We start from the raw sequence: 18,129 nt of genomic DNA, 5'->3' as shown, positions 1-18,129 counted from the left end.
CATTCACATCCACCACCACCACCACAACATCCACCACCACCACCACCACATCCACAACAACCACCACCACCACCACCACATCCACAACAACCACAATCACCACCACCACCACATTCACAACAACAACCACCACCACAACAACCACCACAACCACCACAACCACCACCACAACCACAACAACCACCACCACCACCACCACCACAACCACCACCACAAAAACCACCATATCCACCACCACCACCACCACAACTACCACATCCACAACCACAACAACCACCACCACAACCACCACAACCACCATCACAACCACAACTACCACAACCACCACCACCACATCCACCACCACCACCACAACAACCACCACCACAACCACCACCACATCTACCACAACCACCACATTCACATCCACACCATCACCACAACAACCACCACCACAACTACCACCACCACAACCACCACATCCACCACCACCACATCCACAACAACCACCACCACAACCACCACAACCACCATCACAACCACAACTACCACAACCACCACTATAACCACCACATTCACATCCACACCATCACCACCACCACCACCACCACCACCACCACCACCACCACCACCACAACTACCACCACCACAACCACCACATCCACACCACCAGCACCACAACCACACCATCATCACCACAACAACCACCACCACATCCACAACCACCACAACCACCACCACAACCACCACCACAACCACCACAACCACCACCACCACTACAACCACCACCACCACATCCACAACCACCACAGACCGCAACAACAAGACATACCATGTAGAACCCATTGTCCAGTTTGTGCCAGGTCCAGATAGGGTAGGGGTAGCCAGTGGCCTTACAGTAGAGCAGGGCCTTCTGGCCCTCGTTCTTATTGTCACTACGCTTGTGGCCTGTGATGTCAGGACCAGCTGGAATGAGGGCACAACCAATCAGAACAAATTAAATCAAAAACAAGGAATGCAATGATAACTTTTACTAATAATAATGTATGTTATCACATAAAAAACTCTCAGGGCTAGTGTTCTAAATGGTGTATTTATTTTGAAAAGGGCCCACAGGGCTCTCTGGTCAAAAGTAGTGCAATATGTAGGGAATAGGGTACCATTTGAAATGCACAGAATGAAGGCAATGCCAGTTTTACTATTACTACAATGTTATCACATAATTTGGCAATAAGGCACGAGGGGGTGTGGTATATTGGCTGTATACCACAAACCCCTGGAGTGCCTTATTGCTTTTATAAACTGGTTACCAATGTAATTAGAGTAGCAAAAATACATGTTTTGTCATACCCATGGTATACAGTCTGATATACCATGGCTGTCAGCCAATCAGCATTCAGGGCTCGAATCACGCAGTTTATAATAATGCTTTTAGTGCTTTTATTCCAAATAGCACCCCTTTCCTTATACAGTGCACTACTTTATGGGCCCCGGTTAAAAGTAGTGCTCTATATAGGGAATAGGGTGCCACTGCGGAGGTATAGTGCACTATATAGGGAATAGGGTGCTACTGCAGAGGTATAGTGCACTATATAGGGAATAGGGTGCTACTGCAGAGGTATAGTGCACTATATAGGGAATAGGGTGCCACTGGATAGGGAATAGGGTGCTACTGCGGAGGTATAGTGCACTATATAGGGAATAGGGTGCCACTGGGAAGGCACCCAATGAAAGCAATGACAGTTTTACTAATAATACAACGTTATCTCATAATAAAGTCTCATGGTGTGTTAACATCAGGGTTGGGGTCAATTCCATTTTGAATTCTGTCAATACAGGAAGTAAACTGAACCTATGGAGTGCCCTATTTAGATATATACATTCACAGGACAGATTATTAGGTACACCTCCATGTTCACGAAAATGGATTGCTCCTACAGACAGTGAGTCACGTGGCCGTTGCTTGCTATATAAAAGCAGGCAGACAGGCATCCAGTTACTGTTTGATTGAACGTTATAACGGTGCAAAACGAGTGATGTAAGTGGCTATGAGCGTGGTATGATTGTTGGTTCCAGGCGCACCGGTTCCAGTATCTCCGAAACGGACTCCTGGGCTTTTCACACACGACAGTGTCTAAGGGTTTACAGAGAACGGTGAGACGAACACAAAACATCCAGTCTGCGGCAGTCCTGTGGACGACAACAGCTCGTTGATGAGAGAGGTCGAAGGAGAATGGCAAGAACGGTGCACGCTAACAGGCCCGTCTACAAACGGACCAATAACAGCGCAGTAGAACAGTGGTGTGCAGAACGGCGTCTCGGGAACGCACAACTCGTCGGTACTCGTCAGGGATTGGCTGTTGCAGCAGACGACCACACCGGGTTCCACTCCTATCAGCTAGAAACAAGAACGAGACCACCAACACAGGGCAACTGAGGAGTGGAAAAACATTGTCTGGTCTGACGAATCACGGTTCATGTTGCATCATGCTGATGGCAGAGTCAGGATTTGGCGTAAGCAGCAAGAATCCATGGACCCATCCTGCCTGGTGTCAACGGTACATACAGGCTGGTAGTGTACTGGTGTGGGTGGAACGATAAAAATCAATTGATACGAATTGAGCAACGAATGTTTACGCCACCATGTAGAATCAATGACCCGAATAATTCAGGCTGTTCTGGAGGCAAAGCCGGGTCCGACACGGTACTAGGGTGTACCTAATAAACCGGCCACTGAGTATGTTCTCCATGTTTGCTGTAGTACAAATAAAACATTTTTGGCTGAGATTCCATTACTAAGCCTACAGTATTTCCTGGGTTAGTTGCCCAGATCTGACGACACAACCTTAAAATTAGTACATTTTTATTTTTACATCAACAGATACAAATTAAGAGAAACGATGAAACTCAATAAAATTCTCTTTCACAAAAATGTTGGTATATTGTCCCATACAATAATCTGTACACTTGGGGTTTGGGGTTTGTTATACAGTGATCCCTCGCCACTTCGCGGTTCACTTATCGCGGATTCGCTATTTCGCGGATTTTCATAATGCATTTTTTTTTTTTTTTGGTGCATTGTGCTCTGCATTCTGATTCGCTAAAAACTCACTCCCGCTTCTTGTATCAAAACATGCTACGAATTGTGCTATCATTTTGTCGTCTCGTGCAGTTATGTGTACGTACATAAAACAGCTTGGCAAATTTACATTAAGTTGGCCAAATTATCTTGTAATTTCGAACATCTCCTAAACCCATAATGTCGACGAAACGGCCTGGACCGACAAAAGCACCTGCGGATGGGCCCAAACGGCGGAAGATGCTACCTATCTCAGATAAAGTTAAACTTCTGGACATGCTAAGGGAAGGTAAAAGCTATGCAGCCGTTGCTCGCCATTACGGAATCAATGAATCTTCCGTTCGTTACATAAAGAACCGCGGGCTTCAGAAGAAGAGAACACTGCAGAGCGCAGTCAGGATGCAGCGGCCCAGTCTGAAGAGCAGTGAAACGGCCTACACGTGAGTCACTGTATTTGTATACATGTAATAGTTGCTAATTGTAAAAAAAAAAAAAAAGTTTTCTATTTCGCGGATTTCACTTATCGCGGGTCATTTTCGGAACGTAACCCCCGCGATAAACGAGGGATTACTGTATATATATATCATTTTCTGACCCCACTGCAATTCCCCCGTGACCCCACTAGAGGTTGCAACTCGACTGTGAATACCACTGCCTTAGTGTAATGATCAGCCTTGGCACGATCTTGCAGACGTACACTCTCTGTTATCACTTTGTGTTGTATACAGACTACGGTTATTGTATACAGACTACAGTTATCATATACAGAATACAGTAATTGATTACGGAATACAGTTATTGATTACAGAATACAGTTATTGTATACAGACTACAGTTATCGTATACAGAATACAGTAATTGATTACAGAATACAGTAATTGATTACAGAATACAGTAATTGATTACAGAATACAGTAATTGATTACAGAATACAGTAATTGATTACAGAATACAGTAATTGATTACAGAATACAGTTGTGGTATACAGAATACAGTAATTGATTACAGAATACAGTTATTGTATACAGACTACAGTTATCGTATACAGAATACAGTTCAGTTTCAGTGAGAGTTAACCACCTTGATACTAGTAACATGTGTAAAGGGATTACTACTCTGCTCTGAAATCACTCTGTGAATAAATACATATTGTGGCATCCATTTATCAGTTACATTGTTTTACATTTTTGTCATTTAGCAGACGCTCTTATCCAGAGAGACTTACGGGAGCAATTAGGGTTAAGTGGCTTGCTCAAGGGCACATCGACAGATTATTATCACATAGTTGGCTCGGGGATTCAAACCAATTACCTTTTGGTTACTGCCAGTGAAACAAGCTAGGGATGATGCTAGGGATGATTCTCTGATTCTGATGCAGAGTGGATGGATAAAGCCTTACAGTAATCCTCCAATCAGACAGACAGACAGACCAGCCACCATCTGCTACCGCTGAGCTGTCCCTCTACTGGTTAGATAGAAACTGTAGATAGGCTGCCATTTGGAACGCAGGGACATTTCAATTCAGATCACTACAAGGGCATTCACATGACAGACCAAAGAGGTCAAAGGCTTATGTGGTAGATAGGTTAATGTGTCATCTCAAAACAACAACAGTAGATATTCAACACTGGTTGGGAGTCGTAGCCTGCTGTAGTCTACCTTTAATCTTGATGGAGTCTTTGGCAGAAGGAGGGCATATCGAAGGGCCTCTACTGTGTCATATCGAAGGGCCTCTACTGTGTCATATCGAAGGGCCTCTACTGTGTCATATAGAAGGGCCTCTACTGTGTCATATCGAAGGGCCTCTACTGTGTCATATAGAAGGGCCTCTACTGTGTCATATAGAAGGGCCTCTACTGTGTCATATAGAAGGGCCTCTACTGTGTCATATAGAAGGGCCTCTACTGTGTCATATAGAAGGGCCTCTACTGTGTCATATAGAAGGGCCTCTACTGTGTCATATCAAAGGGCCTCTACTGTGTCATATCCAAGGGTCTCTACTGTGTCATATCCAAGGGTCTCTACTGTGTCATATCAAAGGGCCTCTATTGTGTCATATAGAAGGGCCTCTATTGTGTCATATAGAAGGGCCTCTACTGTGTCATATCAAAGGGCCTCTACTGTGTCATATAGAAGGGCCTCTACTGTGTCATATAGAAGGGCCTCTTCTGTGTCATATAGAAGGGCCTCTACTGTGTCATATCGAAGGGCCTCTACTGTGTCATATCAAAGGGCCTCTATTGTGTCATATCAAAGGGCCTCTACTGTGTCATATCAAAGGGCCTCTACTGTGTCATATCAAAGGGCCTCTACTGTGTCATATCGAAGGGCCTCTACTGTGTCATATCAAAGGGCCTCTACTGTGTCATATCAAAGGGCCTCTACTGTGTCATATCGAAGGGCCTCTACTGTGTCATATCAAAGGGCCTCTACTGTGTCATATCAAAGGGCAGTATCAAATCCGTACTTCCATTACCATTCACCACTGGTTTGGAGTCGTTCTTTTCATCTCAGTGGTGTGTAGGCAGGGGGGGTCCTATCGAAGGTGTTAATTCTAGGACGATATGACAGTGCTGTTTGAAGATGACACATACATGTGGCCATAGGCAGTCTATTAGATCATCATAGCATCCTTGAATGATTCATGTGAATGATTCATGTGAATGATTCATCAGTCTAGAATCAATCATAGTCATTACTATTCAACACTGGTGGGTGGGAGTCGTACTGTACCTTTAATCTCGATGGTGGCGTTAGCAGGCGGAGCCATATTAAAGGTGTAGACACACATGTACTCCCCTGCATCCTCTCCTCTGGGCTTCTTCAGGCTGTATTTACACAAAACAAACACCACAAGACAATCAATCCTCTAATCTGAACAGTGTTAAGTTCTACAGTGTTTAGTTCTACAGTATTTAGTTCTACTGTGTTCAGTTCTACAGTATTTAGTTCTACAGTGTTCTGTTCTACAGTATTTTGTTCTACAGTATTTAGTTCTACTGTGTTCAGTTCTACAGTATTTAGTTCCACTGTGTTCAGTTCTACAGTATTTAGTTCTACAGTGTTCTGTTCTACAGTATTTTGTTCTACAGTATTTAGTTCTACTGTGTTCAGTTCTACAGTATTTAGTTCTACAGTGTTCTGTTCTACTGTGTTCAGTTCTACTGTGTTCAGTTCTACAGTATTTTGTTCTACAGTATTTAGTTCTACTGTGTTCAGTTCTACAGTATTTAGTTCCACTGTGTTCAGTTCTACAGTATTTAGTTCTACAGTGTTCTGTTCTACAGTATTTTGTTCTACAGTATTTAGTTCTACTGTGTTCAGTTCTACAGTATTTAGTTCTACAGTGTTCAGTTCTACAGTATTTAGTTCTACAGTGTTCTGTTCTACAGTATTTAGTTCTACGGTGTTCAGTTCTACAGCAATTAGTTCTACAGTGTTCAGTTCTACAGTATTTAGTTATACAGTGTTCTGTTCTACAGTGTTCAGTTCTACAGTATTTAGTTCTACAGTGTTCTGTTCTACAGTATTTAGTTCTACGGTGTTCAGTTCTACAGCAATTAGTTCTACAGTGTTCTGTTCTACAGTGTTCAGTTCTAGTGTTGTGTTCTACAGCAATTAGTTCTACAGTGTTATGTTCTACAGTGTTCAGTTCTACAGTGTTCAGTTCTACAGTGTTATGTTCTACAGTGTTATGTTCTACAGTGTTCAGTTCTACAGTGTTCAGTTCTACAGTGTTCAGTTCTACAGTGTTGTGCTCTACAGCAATTAGTTCTACAGTATTTAGTTCTACTGTGTTTAGTTCTACACTGTTTAATTCTAAGTGCCTCTGACGTCAGAAGCATTGCCTGCGTCCCAATAATCACTCCTTTTTTTGGAAATGTGCAAGGAAACAATTATCGTCGCTGTCTGATGAAAACCTCGTATCTCTAAAACAGATCATCCAGGTTTTCACATTAATGAACATACAATTATAAAACGTATTCTGAATAAATATTCTTGGTCCTAGTGTCATGACATGTTCAAAGTAGAGTGGAGTTATTGCTTTCAATACATGTAAACAATTGGCAGAAATGGAGATCTCCCAATTTAGCCCAACACATATACAATCCAATGATTTTGTATCTTTAGGGCAGATTGTATATGTGTAGGGCAGATTGTATAAGTGTAGGGCAGATTGTATATCTGTAGGGCAGATTGTATATGTGTAGGGCAGATTGTATATCTGTAGGGCAGATTGTATATGTGTAGGGCAGATTGTACAAGTGTAGGGCAGATTGTACAAGTGTAAACTTCAGGAAAAAGGAGGACACGGAGTGTAGACGAGGTTCGGGTTGATGGGATTGGTGAAGGTTAGGGCCAGGGTTCTGGGTGTTAGATGGGGTTCGGGTTGATGGGATTGGTTAAGGTTAGGGCCAGGGTTCTGGGTGTTAGATGGGGTTCGGGTTGATGGGATTGGTGAAGGTTAGGGCCAGGGTTCTGGGTGTTAGATGGGGACATACTAGTACTCGGTGTTGGCCCTCTGTCCACGGGTCTCTTTGATCTCCTCCCCATTCTTCATCCAGAAGCTCTCGGTGTGGGTGCTGTGGGCTGAAGTTAGGTTGCACTGCAGGGTGAGGGGCAGGCTGTGGTGACCAACTGGCAGCGTGATATGGTCCGACGAGTCGATTGACGGCTCTGAAACAACCAATAAGACACTTCCAATAGTCAATTCCATTTCAATACAGTCAATTCAGGAAATAAACTGGAAATAAACCAATTCCTTGAAAAACAATGAGGGGAATTGGAATTAGAATTTCAGTGGAGAGAAGGTTCTGAAACACCAATAAGACATCGGGGTTGGGGTCAGTTCCATTTCAAATCAGTCGGGGTCAGTTCCATTTCAAATCAGTCGGGGTCAATTCCACCTCAAATGGTTTCTTCTTCTTTTTCTCTTTTTCAATGTAGATAATTTAAAATCACTTAAAAAGCAATGAGGACAATTCAATTGGAATTTCAGTGTCCTTCCCGAATTGACTGAATTTAAATGGAATTGACCCCCAGCCCTGATAGAGACATCACACAGGCTTGTGTTGTGACAGCTGGGTGATGTTCTCTCTTAGTATTCTAACCTGTGTTGTGACAACTGGGTGATGTTCTGTCTTAGTATTCTAACCTGTGTTGTGACAACTGGGTGATGTTCTCTCTTAGTATTCTAACCTGTGTTGTGACAGCTGGGTGATGTTCTCTCTTAGTATTCTAACCTGTGTTGTGACAGCTGGGTGATGTTCTCTCTTAGTATTCTAACCTGTGTTGTGACAGCTGGGTGATGTTCTCTCTTAGTATTCTAACCTGTGTTGTGACAGCTGGGTGATGTTCTCTCTTAGTATTCTAACCTGTGTTGTGACAACTGGGTGATGTTCTCTCTTAATATTCTAACCTGTGTTGTGACAACTGGGTGATGTTCTCTCTTAATATTCTAACCTGTGTTGTGACAACTGGGTGATGGTCTCTCTTAGTATTCTAACCTGTGTTGTGACAACTGGGTGATGTTCTCTCTTAGTATTCTAACCTGTGTTGTGACAGCTGGGTGATGTTCTCTCTTAGTATTCTAACCTGTGTTGTGACAGCTGGGTGATGTTCTATCTTAGTATTCTAACCTGTGTTGTGACAACTGGGTGATGTTCTCTCTTAGTATTCTAACCTGTGTGGGTTTGAGGTGGTGCGTCGGGACGATGTGAACAAACACTTCATATATTGGCATAGAACGCTGATTAGAAAGAACATAGATAACCACAGGAAATGTTACGACTGTGTGATGATACATCTGCTGAGCTTTTCTGTATCAATATTCTTGCGATTGAATACAAAATGTTAGTTTTCAAACAATTATCAGTACATTATGCACATACATACTTACCTCATACTACTAAAGGACCCTGTAGTTCACGCTGGACAAGCATAATGAGTAGGCTATAAACAGATGTAGGATCTTAATTTGAGCCAGTTTGCCACAGCAGGAAAATAATCCTGTAGCAACAGGAAATGTGAATTATTATGTGGATAATAATTATTGGACATTTTTGTAGTGGGTTAATAATTTTTTTCTTAAGGGAAAATCAAGTAAAAAATGTCACAGTGGAAATTACAAACTTCAGAAGCCTTTTTAAACCTCAAAAACACTACAAGTTTTAAATGTCCTGCAGTTCCGGAAAGTTCTCCTGCAACAGGGTGATCAAATTCAGATCCTAAATCTTTATTAGTACTTTCCCATACCAGATCCGTACATATACACATACACTCTGGATGTCTATAAATGGCCCAGGCCTATACCTCCAATGATTTCATAGGCATTCAGGAATTCAGCTTAGAAGCTTGTAGAGTTAACATTGTCAAGTAGGGGTTCGAGGTTAACGGTCAGGGGTCTGGGTAGTGATTTAAAGCCGGGGTTTGCTAGGTTTCAAACAGGAGGACAATATACAGGACATGTCTCTATATATATATGACTCTGTCCAAACCCATGTTGAGTGTAGTTCACTTTACAGCTCATACTGAAAGCTGGTGACGAATTAAAATATTAATTCAATTCAAAGAAATCTGAAAGACAACAAAAGAAAAGGGAATTCAACAAGAAATACATGTGAGATGATGGGTAGTTTAAAAAAACAAACAAGTTTAGACAAAGTAGAAAATTGAGGAAGTTAAAGATCTCTGGGTTAGTTAGTGTTCATGGCGGGAGGGGTCTCTGCAGAGCACTGTGGTCTTATGGGACAGATTAGATGAAGCTGACGCCTTATTTCTTAATTTCCATGGCTTCTGGTAGGTGATGGCTTCTGTGAGGAACCTGGTGGTCCTAGGGGACTGAGGTACACAGAATACACAGGGAGAGCTAGTTGAGCTGCCTAGGGACTGAGGTACACAGAATACACAGGGGGAGCTAGTTGAGCTGCCTAGGGACTGAGGTACACAGAATACACAGGGAGAGCTAGTTGAGCTGCCTAGTGACTGAGGTACACAGAATACACAGGGAGAGCTAGTTGAGCTGCCTAGTGACTGAGGTACACAGAATACACAGGGAGAGCTAGTTGAGCTGCCTAGTGACTGATGTACACAGTATACACAGGGAGAGCTATTTGAGCTGCCTAGAGAATGAGGTACACAGAATACACAGGGAGAGCTAGCTGAGCTGCCTAGGGACTGAGGTACACCGAATACACAGGGAGAGCTAGTTGAGCTGCCTAGGGACTGAGGTACACAGAATACACAGGGAGAGCTAGTTGAGCTGCCAGTGACTTAGGTACACAGAATACACAGGGAGAGCTAGTTGAGCTGCCTAGGGACTGAGGTACACAGAATACACAGGGAGAGCTAGTTGAGCTGCCTAGTGACTGAGGTACACATAATGCACAGGGAGAGCTAGTTGAGCTGCCTAGGGACTGAGGTACACAGAATACACAGGGAGAGCTAGTTGAGCTGCCTAGGGACTGAGGTACACGGAATACACAGGGAGAGCTAGCTGAGCTGCCTAGGGACTGAGGTACACAGAATACACAGGGAGAGCTAGTTGAGCTGCCTAGGGACTGAGGTACACCGAATACACAGGGAGAGCTAGTTGAGCTGCCTAGAGAATGAGGTACACAGAATACACAGGGAGAGCTAGTTGAGCTGCCTAGAGACTGAGGTACACCGAATACACAGGGAGAGCTAGTTGAGCTGCCTAGGGACTGAGGTACACAGAATACACAGGGAGAGCTAGCTGAGCTGCCTAGGGACTGAGGTACACAGAATACACAGGGAGAGCTAGCTGAGCTGCCTAGGGACTGAGGTACACAGAATACACAGGGAGAGCTAGTTGAGCTGCCTAGAGAATGAGGTACACAGAATACACAGGGAGATCAAAGAAGTGTTATTTCTTCATTTCCAGGACGTATGGTAGGTGATGGCTTCTACGAGGGAACTGGTGGTCCTGGAGATCTCGGAAGGGGACTGAAGTACACATGATACACATGGATTCTTATTTGAGCTGCCTAGGGACTGAGGTAGAGGTAGAGTTAGTTGAGCTGTCTAGGGACTGAGGTAGAGGTAGTTAGTTGAGCTGTCTGGGACTGAGGTAGATGTAGAGGTAGTTGAGCTGTCTAGGGACTGAGGTAGAGGTAGAGTTAGTTGAGCTGTCTAGGGACTGAGGTAGATGTAGAGGTAGTTGAGCTGCCTAGGGACTGAGGTAGAGTTAGTTGAGCTGTCTAGGGACTGAGGTAGAGGTAGTTAGTTGAGCTGTCTGGGACTGAGGTAGAGGTAGAGGTAGTTGAGCTGTCTAGGGACTGAGGTAGAGGTAGTTAGTTGAGCTGTCTAGGGACTGAGGTAGAGGTAGAGGTAGTTAAGCTGCCTAGGGACTGAGGTAGAGGTAGAGGTAGTTAAGCTGTCTAGGGACTGAGGTAGAGGTAGAGTTAGTTGAGCTGTCTAGGGACTGAGGTAGAGTTAGTTGAGCTGTCTAGGGACTGAGGTAGAGTTAGTTGAGCTGTCTAGGGACTGAGGTAGATGTAGAGGTAGTTGAGCTGCCTAGGGACTGAGGTAGAGGTAGTTAGTTGAGCTGTCTGGGACTGAGGTAGAGGTAGAGGTAGTTGAGCTGCCTAGGGACTGAGGTAGAGGTAGTTGAGCTGCCTAGGGACTGAGGTAGATGTAGAGGTAGTTGAGCTGTCTAGGGACTGAGGTAGAGGTGTTCAGCTGCCTAGGGACTGAGGTAGAGGTAGAGGTAGTTGAGCTGACTAGGGACTGAGGTAGAGGGTTCTTAATTTTCAGGATATATGGTAGGTGATGGCTTCTACGAATGAGCTGCCAATGATGGGCATTTTGGACAGGGAATATAGTCTAGGGGTCTGGGGTACACACAGAGAGCTAGTAAAGTCGCTGCCTCTCGTCCTAAGGGGGTCCGGGGTAATCTACTACTCTGACCACTCACTCTGCAACACAGTAACGGTGGCCTGTGCTCGGATCCAGGTGGTGGCAGGGTTTTGGTGCAGATCATTCCTCCTTGGATCATTACTGGCCCGGCACTCGTACGTCCCGGCATCCTCCAGGCCGAGACGCGTCACGCCCAAAACGCTCACGCCGTTGGAGCCGTACGCCGTGTTGATGGAGACGCGGTGTTTACGGGCGCCGTCCCAGAGCTGGCGGAAAGAGTCGGCCCGGTTGATCTCGGCGTACCACCACTGGACCTCTGGGGTCGGGTTACCGACCACGTCACAGTACAACTCAAACGTGTCACCTGTTAGTTTGGTCTCAGACAGGGGAGACTTCACAAAGCCAGCTGTGGAGTAGTGGAGTAGGAGTAGGAGTAGGAGTAGCGGCGGAGTCATCCACAGGAGAGGAGGAGAGTAGTGTTTCCGGTATGGAGTGGTGTAGTGTGTCCACGTTGGCAGATGGAGAAGGAAAAACAGGGTGAGGGTGAAGAATGGATGAACAGGCAAGAGAATGAAAGGATGAATTAAAAGGATTCCGTTTGGAAAAAGAAAAAGAAAAGATTAGACGAATCATAATAAGAACAGAAGTTGACAGAGCAAAAAAATATGATGGTGGAAAACAATGGTCAACAGAGTTCAATAAAAAATAAGAGATTAGATGGAGAAAAGAACTAAAGCATAGCCTCTTAATACCTGTATCTGTTACATCGTCCGTCAGTACAGTCGTGGCCAAAAGTTTTGAGAATGACACAAATATTAATTTCCACAAAGTTTGCTGCTTCAGTGTCTTTAGATATTTTTGTCAGATGTTACTATGGAATACTGAAGTATAATTACAAGCATTTCATAAGTGTCAAAGGCTTTTATTGACAATTACATGAATTTGATGCAAAGAGTCAATATTTGCAGTGTTGACCCTTCTTTTTCAAGACCTCTGCAATCCGCCCTGGCATGCTGTCAATTAACTTCTGGGCCACATCCTGACTGATGACAGCCCATTCTTGCATAATTAATGCTTGAAGTTTGTCAGAATTTGTGGGGTTTTGTTTGTCCACCCGCCTCTTGAGGATTGACCACAAGTTCTCAATGGGATTAAGGTCTGGGGAGTTTCCTGGCCATGGACCCAAAATATCGATGTTTTGTTCCCAGAGCCACTTATCACTTTTGCCTTATGGCAAGGTGCTCCATCGTGCTGGAAAAGGCATTGTTCGTCACCAAACTGTTCCTGGATGGTTCGGAGAAGTTGCTCTCGGAGTATGTGTTGGTACCATTCTTTATTCATGGCTGTGTTCTTAGGCAAAATTGTGAGTGAGCCCACTCCCTTGGCTGAGAAGCAACCCCACACATGAATGGTCTCAGGATGCTTTACTGTTGGCATGACAAAGGACTGATGGTAGAGCTCACCTTGTCTTCTCCAGACAAGCTTTTCTCTGGATGCCCCAAACAATCGGAAAGGGGATTCATCAGAGAAAATGACTTTACCCCAGTCCTCAGCAGTCCAATCCCTGTACCTTTTTCAGAATATCAGTCTGTCCCTGATGTTTTTCATGGAGAGAAGTGGCTTCTTTGCTGCCCTTCTTGACACCAGGCCATCCTCCAAAAGTCTTCGCCTCACTGTGCGTACAGATGCACTCACACCTGCCTGCTGCCATTCCTGAGCAAGCTCTGTACTGGTGGTGCCCCGATCCCGCAGCTGAATCAACTTTAGGAGACGGTCCTGGCGCTTGCTGGACTTTCTTGGGCGCCCTGAATCCTTCTTCACAGCAATTGAACCGCTCTCCTTGAAGTTCTTGATGATCCGATAAATGGTTGATTTAGGTGCAATCTTACTGGCAGCAATATCCTTGCCTTGAAGCCCTTTTTGTGCAAAGCAATGATGACAGCACGTGTTTCCTTGCAGGTATCCATGGCTGACAGAGGAAGAAGAATGATTCCAAGCACCACCCTCCTTTTGAAGCTTCCAGTCTGTTATTCGAACTCAATCAGCATGACAGTGTGATCTCCAGTCTTGTCCTCGTCAATATTCACACCTGTGTTAACAAGAGAATCACTGACATGATTTCAGCTGGTCCTTTTGTGGCAGGGCTAAAATGCAGTGGAAATGTTTTTGGGGGGATTCAGTTCATTTGCATGGCAAAGAGGGACTTTGCAATTAATTGCAATTCATCTGATCATTCTTCATAACATTCTGGAGTATATGCAAATTGCCATCATACAAACTGAGGCAGCAGACTGTGTGAAAATTAATATTTGTGTCATTCTCAAAACTTTTGTCCACGACTGTAAATGTTCTGAAGGTAGAAATATCGTCTTTGGGTTAGATTGCTGTGCAAATCTAAATCCTCTATAGTCTATTAATATTAGATTAGAGAACTTTAATGTCCTCAATGAGGCAATTAATTTCACAGCATACACAATATGTTGCATACACAGTATTTCACAGCATACACGACATACTGCATACACAGTATTTCACAGCATACACAACATGAAAATGACTTTATTCTTAAAGCACCCAGAGACTTCCCAGGCATATTATATTGTGAATAAATTCTTATTATGACGTTTTCTATTAGTAAAGCGCTTTATAAATCCTATAGAGCAGTAGCATTGGCGGCAGGTAGCCTATCAGTTAAGAGCGGTGAGGTGACTAACCCAAAAGGTCGCTGGTTCGATTCCCCCAGAGCCGACTAGGTGACAAATGTGCCCAGGTGCCATTGAGCAAGGCACTTAACCCTAATTTGTCCTGTAAGTCGCTCTGGACTCATCCCCTGACTCTGAGGATGCCTCTGCTAGACTGAGTACGTCCCAAATTGATCCCGAAATAGTGCACTACTTCTTAGGAACATTACCGTGGGCTGTGGTCAAAAATAGTGCACTACTTCTTAGGAACATTACCGTGGGCTGTGGTCAAAAATAGTGCACTACTTCTTAGGAACATTTACCGTGGACTGTGGTCAAAAATAGTGCACTACTTCTTAGGAACATTTACCATGGGCTCTACTCAAAAATAGTGCACTACTTCTTGGGAACATGACCATTGACTATGGTCAAAAATAGTGCACTAAATAGGGGATAGTAGTTCTATAGCTTGCTCTCCATCAACATGTTTTCAGCACTTTCATTTCCATGACTGATCAAAATTTGTTTTCACAGGCTCTCTCTCGTCTCTCTCTCTCTCTCTCTCTCTCTCTTGTCTCTCTCTCTTGTCTCTCTCTTGTCTCTCGTCTCTCATCTCTCTCATCTCTTTCTCTCGTCTCTCTCTCTCTCGTCTCTCTCTCTCGTCTCTCTCTCTCGTCTCTCTCTCTCTCTCGTCTCTCTCTCTCGTCTCTCTCTCTCGTCTCTCTCTCTCTCGTCTCTCTCTCTCTCGTCTCTCTGCAGCAGACATATAGTGAGCAATATGTTCGGAACATCACCAACTAATTGGCCTTGTGGTTAGAGTGTCCGCCCTGAGATCGCAAGGTAGGGAGTTTGACCCCAACCGGTTGAGTCATACCAAAGACTGTAAAAATGGGACCCAAATGCATCTCTAATTGGCACTCGACATTAAGGAGATAGATTGTGGGTAAGGACCTGCGATAGACTAGCGTCCTATCCAGAGGATGTACTTGTACATGAAGCTTCCTAACACTACAGGAGCCTATGAGCCGTTCTAGCTCGTACAAGGCTACTTACCTACGTTTGGAAGATCGCATCGTGATACCTATAGAATTGGAATATGTATCGGCACCGGAAAACGGAGATAATATGTTATCGTGAGATCCCTAGGGGATAGGGTGTCATCTGGAATGTAGCCTTTGTCCTTTAATGACTTGTCTGCTCACCTACGATGCTGCTCACATTTACAATACAGCCAGCCAACAACAGAGTAATACTATTACCTAACAGTAATTAGGCTATTACAATGTCTATACATCAGTGACCATCTCTGCTGGCCTTATACACAAAAGCTCAATGATTTTCATAGCAAATGTCTCTTTTCTGGCCTTTATGTTTTAGTACTATGCACTTTAGTACTTTGCTCATGAAAGAAATCCGGTGTTGTCATAGTGACTCAAGATTTGAACTCGTGAACTTGTCATCTTGCATTGAATCTCCTTTGGAAACCGTTTCTGCAGCCACAAATGGCACTCTATTCCCTTTATGTAATAGACTAGGTGTCATTTTGGGACGCAGTATTTGTCCTCTAATGACGTTTCTGGGCTTGTGTCCGGATCGTAATGCTGCTCACATCCACAAGACAGCAATAACATTACCTAATAGTAGTAATACTTTTATCCTACTATAGGATCTATAACAATATACACCATCTCTGGTAGCCTAGTACATAAAGGATCTATAACATTTTACACCATCTCTGATAGCCTCGTACATAAAGGATCTATAACATTTTATACCATCTCTGGTAGCCTAGTACATAAAGGATCTATAACATTACACACCTTCTCTGGTAGCCTAGTACATAAAGGATCTATAACATTATACACCATCTCTGGTAGCCCCATACATAAAGGATCTATAACATTACACACCTTCTCTGGTAGCCTCGTACATAAAGGATCTATAACATTTTACACCATCTCTGGTAGCCTCGTACATAAAGGATCTATAACATTATACACCTTCTCTGGTAGCCTAGTACATAAAGGATCTATAACATTATACACCATCTCTGATAGCCTCGTACATAAAGGATCTATAACATTATACACCTTCTCAGGTAGCCTAGTACATAAAGGATCTATAACATTACACACCATCTCTGGTAGCCTAGTACATAAAGGATCTATAACATTACACACCATCTCTGGTAGCCTAGTACATAAAGGATCTATAACATTACACACCATCTCTGGTAGCCTAGTACATAAAGGATCTATAACATTACACACCATCTCTGGTAGCCTAGTACATAAAGGATCTATAACATTACACACCTTCTCTGGTAGCCTAGTACATAAAGGATCTATAACATTACACACCATCTCTGGTAGCCTAGTACATAAAGGATCTATAACATTACACACCATCTCTGGTAGCCTAGTACATAAAGGATCTATAACATTACACACCATCTCTGGTAGCCTAGTACATAAAGGATCTATAACATTACACACCTTCTCTGGTAGCCTAGTACATAAAGGATCTATAACATTATACACCATCTCTGATAGCCTAGTACATAAAGGATCTATAACATTATACACCATCTCTGATAGCCTAGTACATAAAGGATCTATAACATTATACACCATCTCTGATAGCCTAGTACATAAAGGATCTATAACAGTATACACCATCTCTGGTAGCCTAGTACATAAAGGATCTATAACATTATACACCATCTCTGATAGCCTAGTACATAAAGGATCTATAACATTATACACCATCTCTGATAGCCTAGTACATAAAGGATCTATAACATTATACACCATCTCTGATAGCCTAGTACATAAAGGATCTATAACAGTATACACCATCTCTGGTAGCCTCGTACATAAAGGATCTAAAACATTTCACACCATCTCTGGTAGCCTCGTACATAAAGGATCTATAACATTACACACCTTCTCTGGTAGCCTCGTACATAAAGGATCTATAACATTATACACCATCTCTGGTAGCCCCATACATAAAGGATCTATAACATTACACACCTTCTCTGGTAGCCTCGTACATAAAGGATCTATAACATTATACACCTTCTCTGGTAGCCTAGTACATAAAGGATCTATAACATTATACACCATCTCTGGTAGCCCCATACATACAGGATCTATCACATTATACACCATCTCTGATAGCCTCGTACATAAAGGATCTATAACATTATACACCTTCTCTGGTAGCCTAGTACATAAAGGATCTATAACATTATACACCATCTCTGGTAGCCCCATACATACAGGATCTATCACATTATACACCATCTCTGATAGCCTCGTACATAAAGGATCTATAACATTATACACCTTCTCTGGTAGCCTAGTACATAAAGGATCTATAACATTATACACCATCTCTGGTAGCCCCATACATACAGGATCTATCACATTATACACCATCTCTGATAGCCTCGTACATAAAGGATCTATCATTTACATAGGCTGGAATTTCGTGTTTGTTTTTGTGCTT

At 43.3% G+C, this 18,129-nt stretch overlaps 1 protein-coding gene across 2 annotated transcripts in view; it reads right to left on the bottom strand.

Annotated features, from left to right (window-relative positions):
• Positions 1-18,129, bottom strand: part of nptna (neuroplastin a) — a 56,023-nt gene that overhangs the window by 23,783 nt on the left and 14,111 nt on the right. Inside the window, exons 1-4 of one of the 2 annotated variants that reach the window (XM_039017837.1) lie at positions 11,994-12,725; positions 7,561-7,735; positions 5,792-5,886; positions 812-945 (exon numbers count right to left, since the gene is read on the bottom strand). In XM_039017837.1, the coding sequence (XP_038873765.1) occupies positions 812-945; positions 5,792-5,886; positions 7,561-7,735; positions 11,994-12,390 (801 nt within the window). In that variant the 5' untranslated portion in view covers positions 12,391-12,725. Of the gene's footprint in view, positions 1-811; positions 946-5,791; positions 5,887-7,560; positions 7,736-11,993; positions 12,726-18,129 lie in introns of those variants that run through there. The other variant, XM_039017836.1, reaches the window with a different exon arrangement.

The sequence above is a fragment of the Salvelinus namaycush genome, chromosome 21 (assembly GCF_016432855.1).
Source record: "Salvelinus namaycush isolate Seneca chromosome 21, SaNama_1.0, whole genome shotgun sequence".
Taxonomy (NCBI): domain Eukaryota; kingdom Metazoa; phylum Chordata; class Actinopteri; order Salmoniformes; family Salmonidae; genus Salvelinus; species Salvelinus namaycush.
Note: the sequence above shows the minus strand (reverse complement) of the source record. Positions and strands in the feature narration are given on the sequence as shown.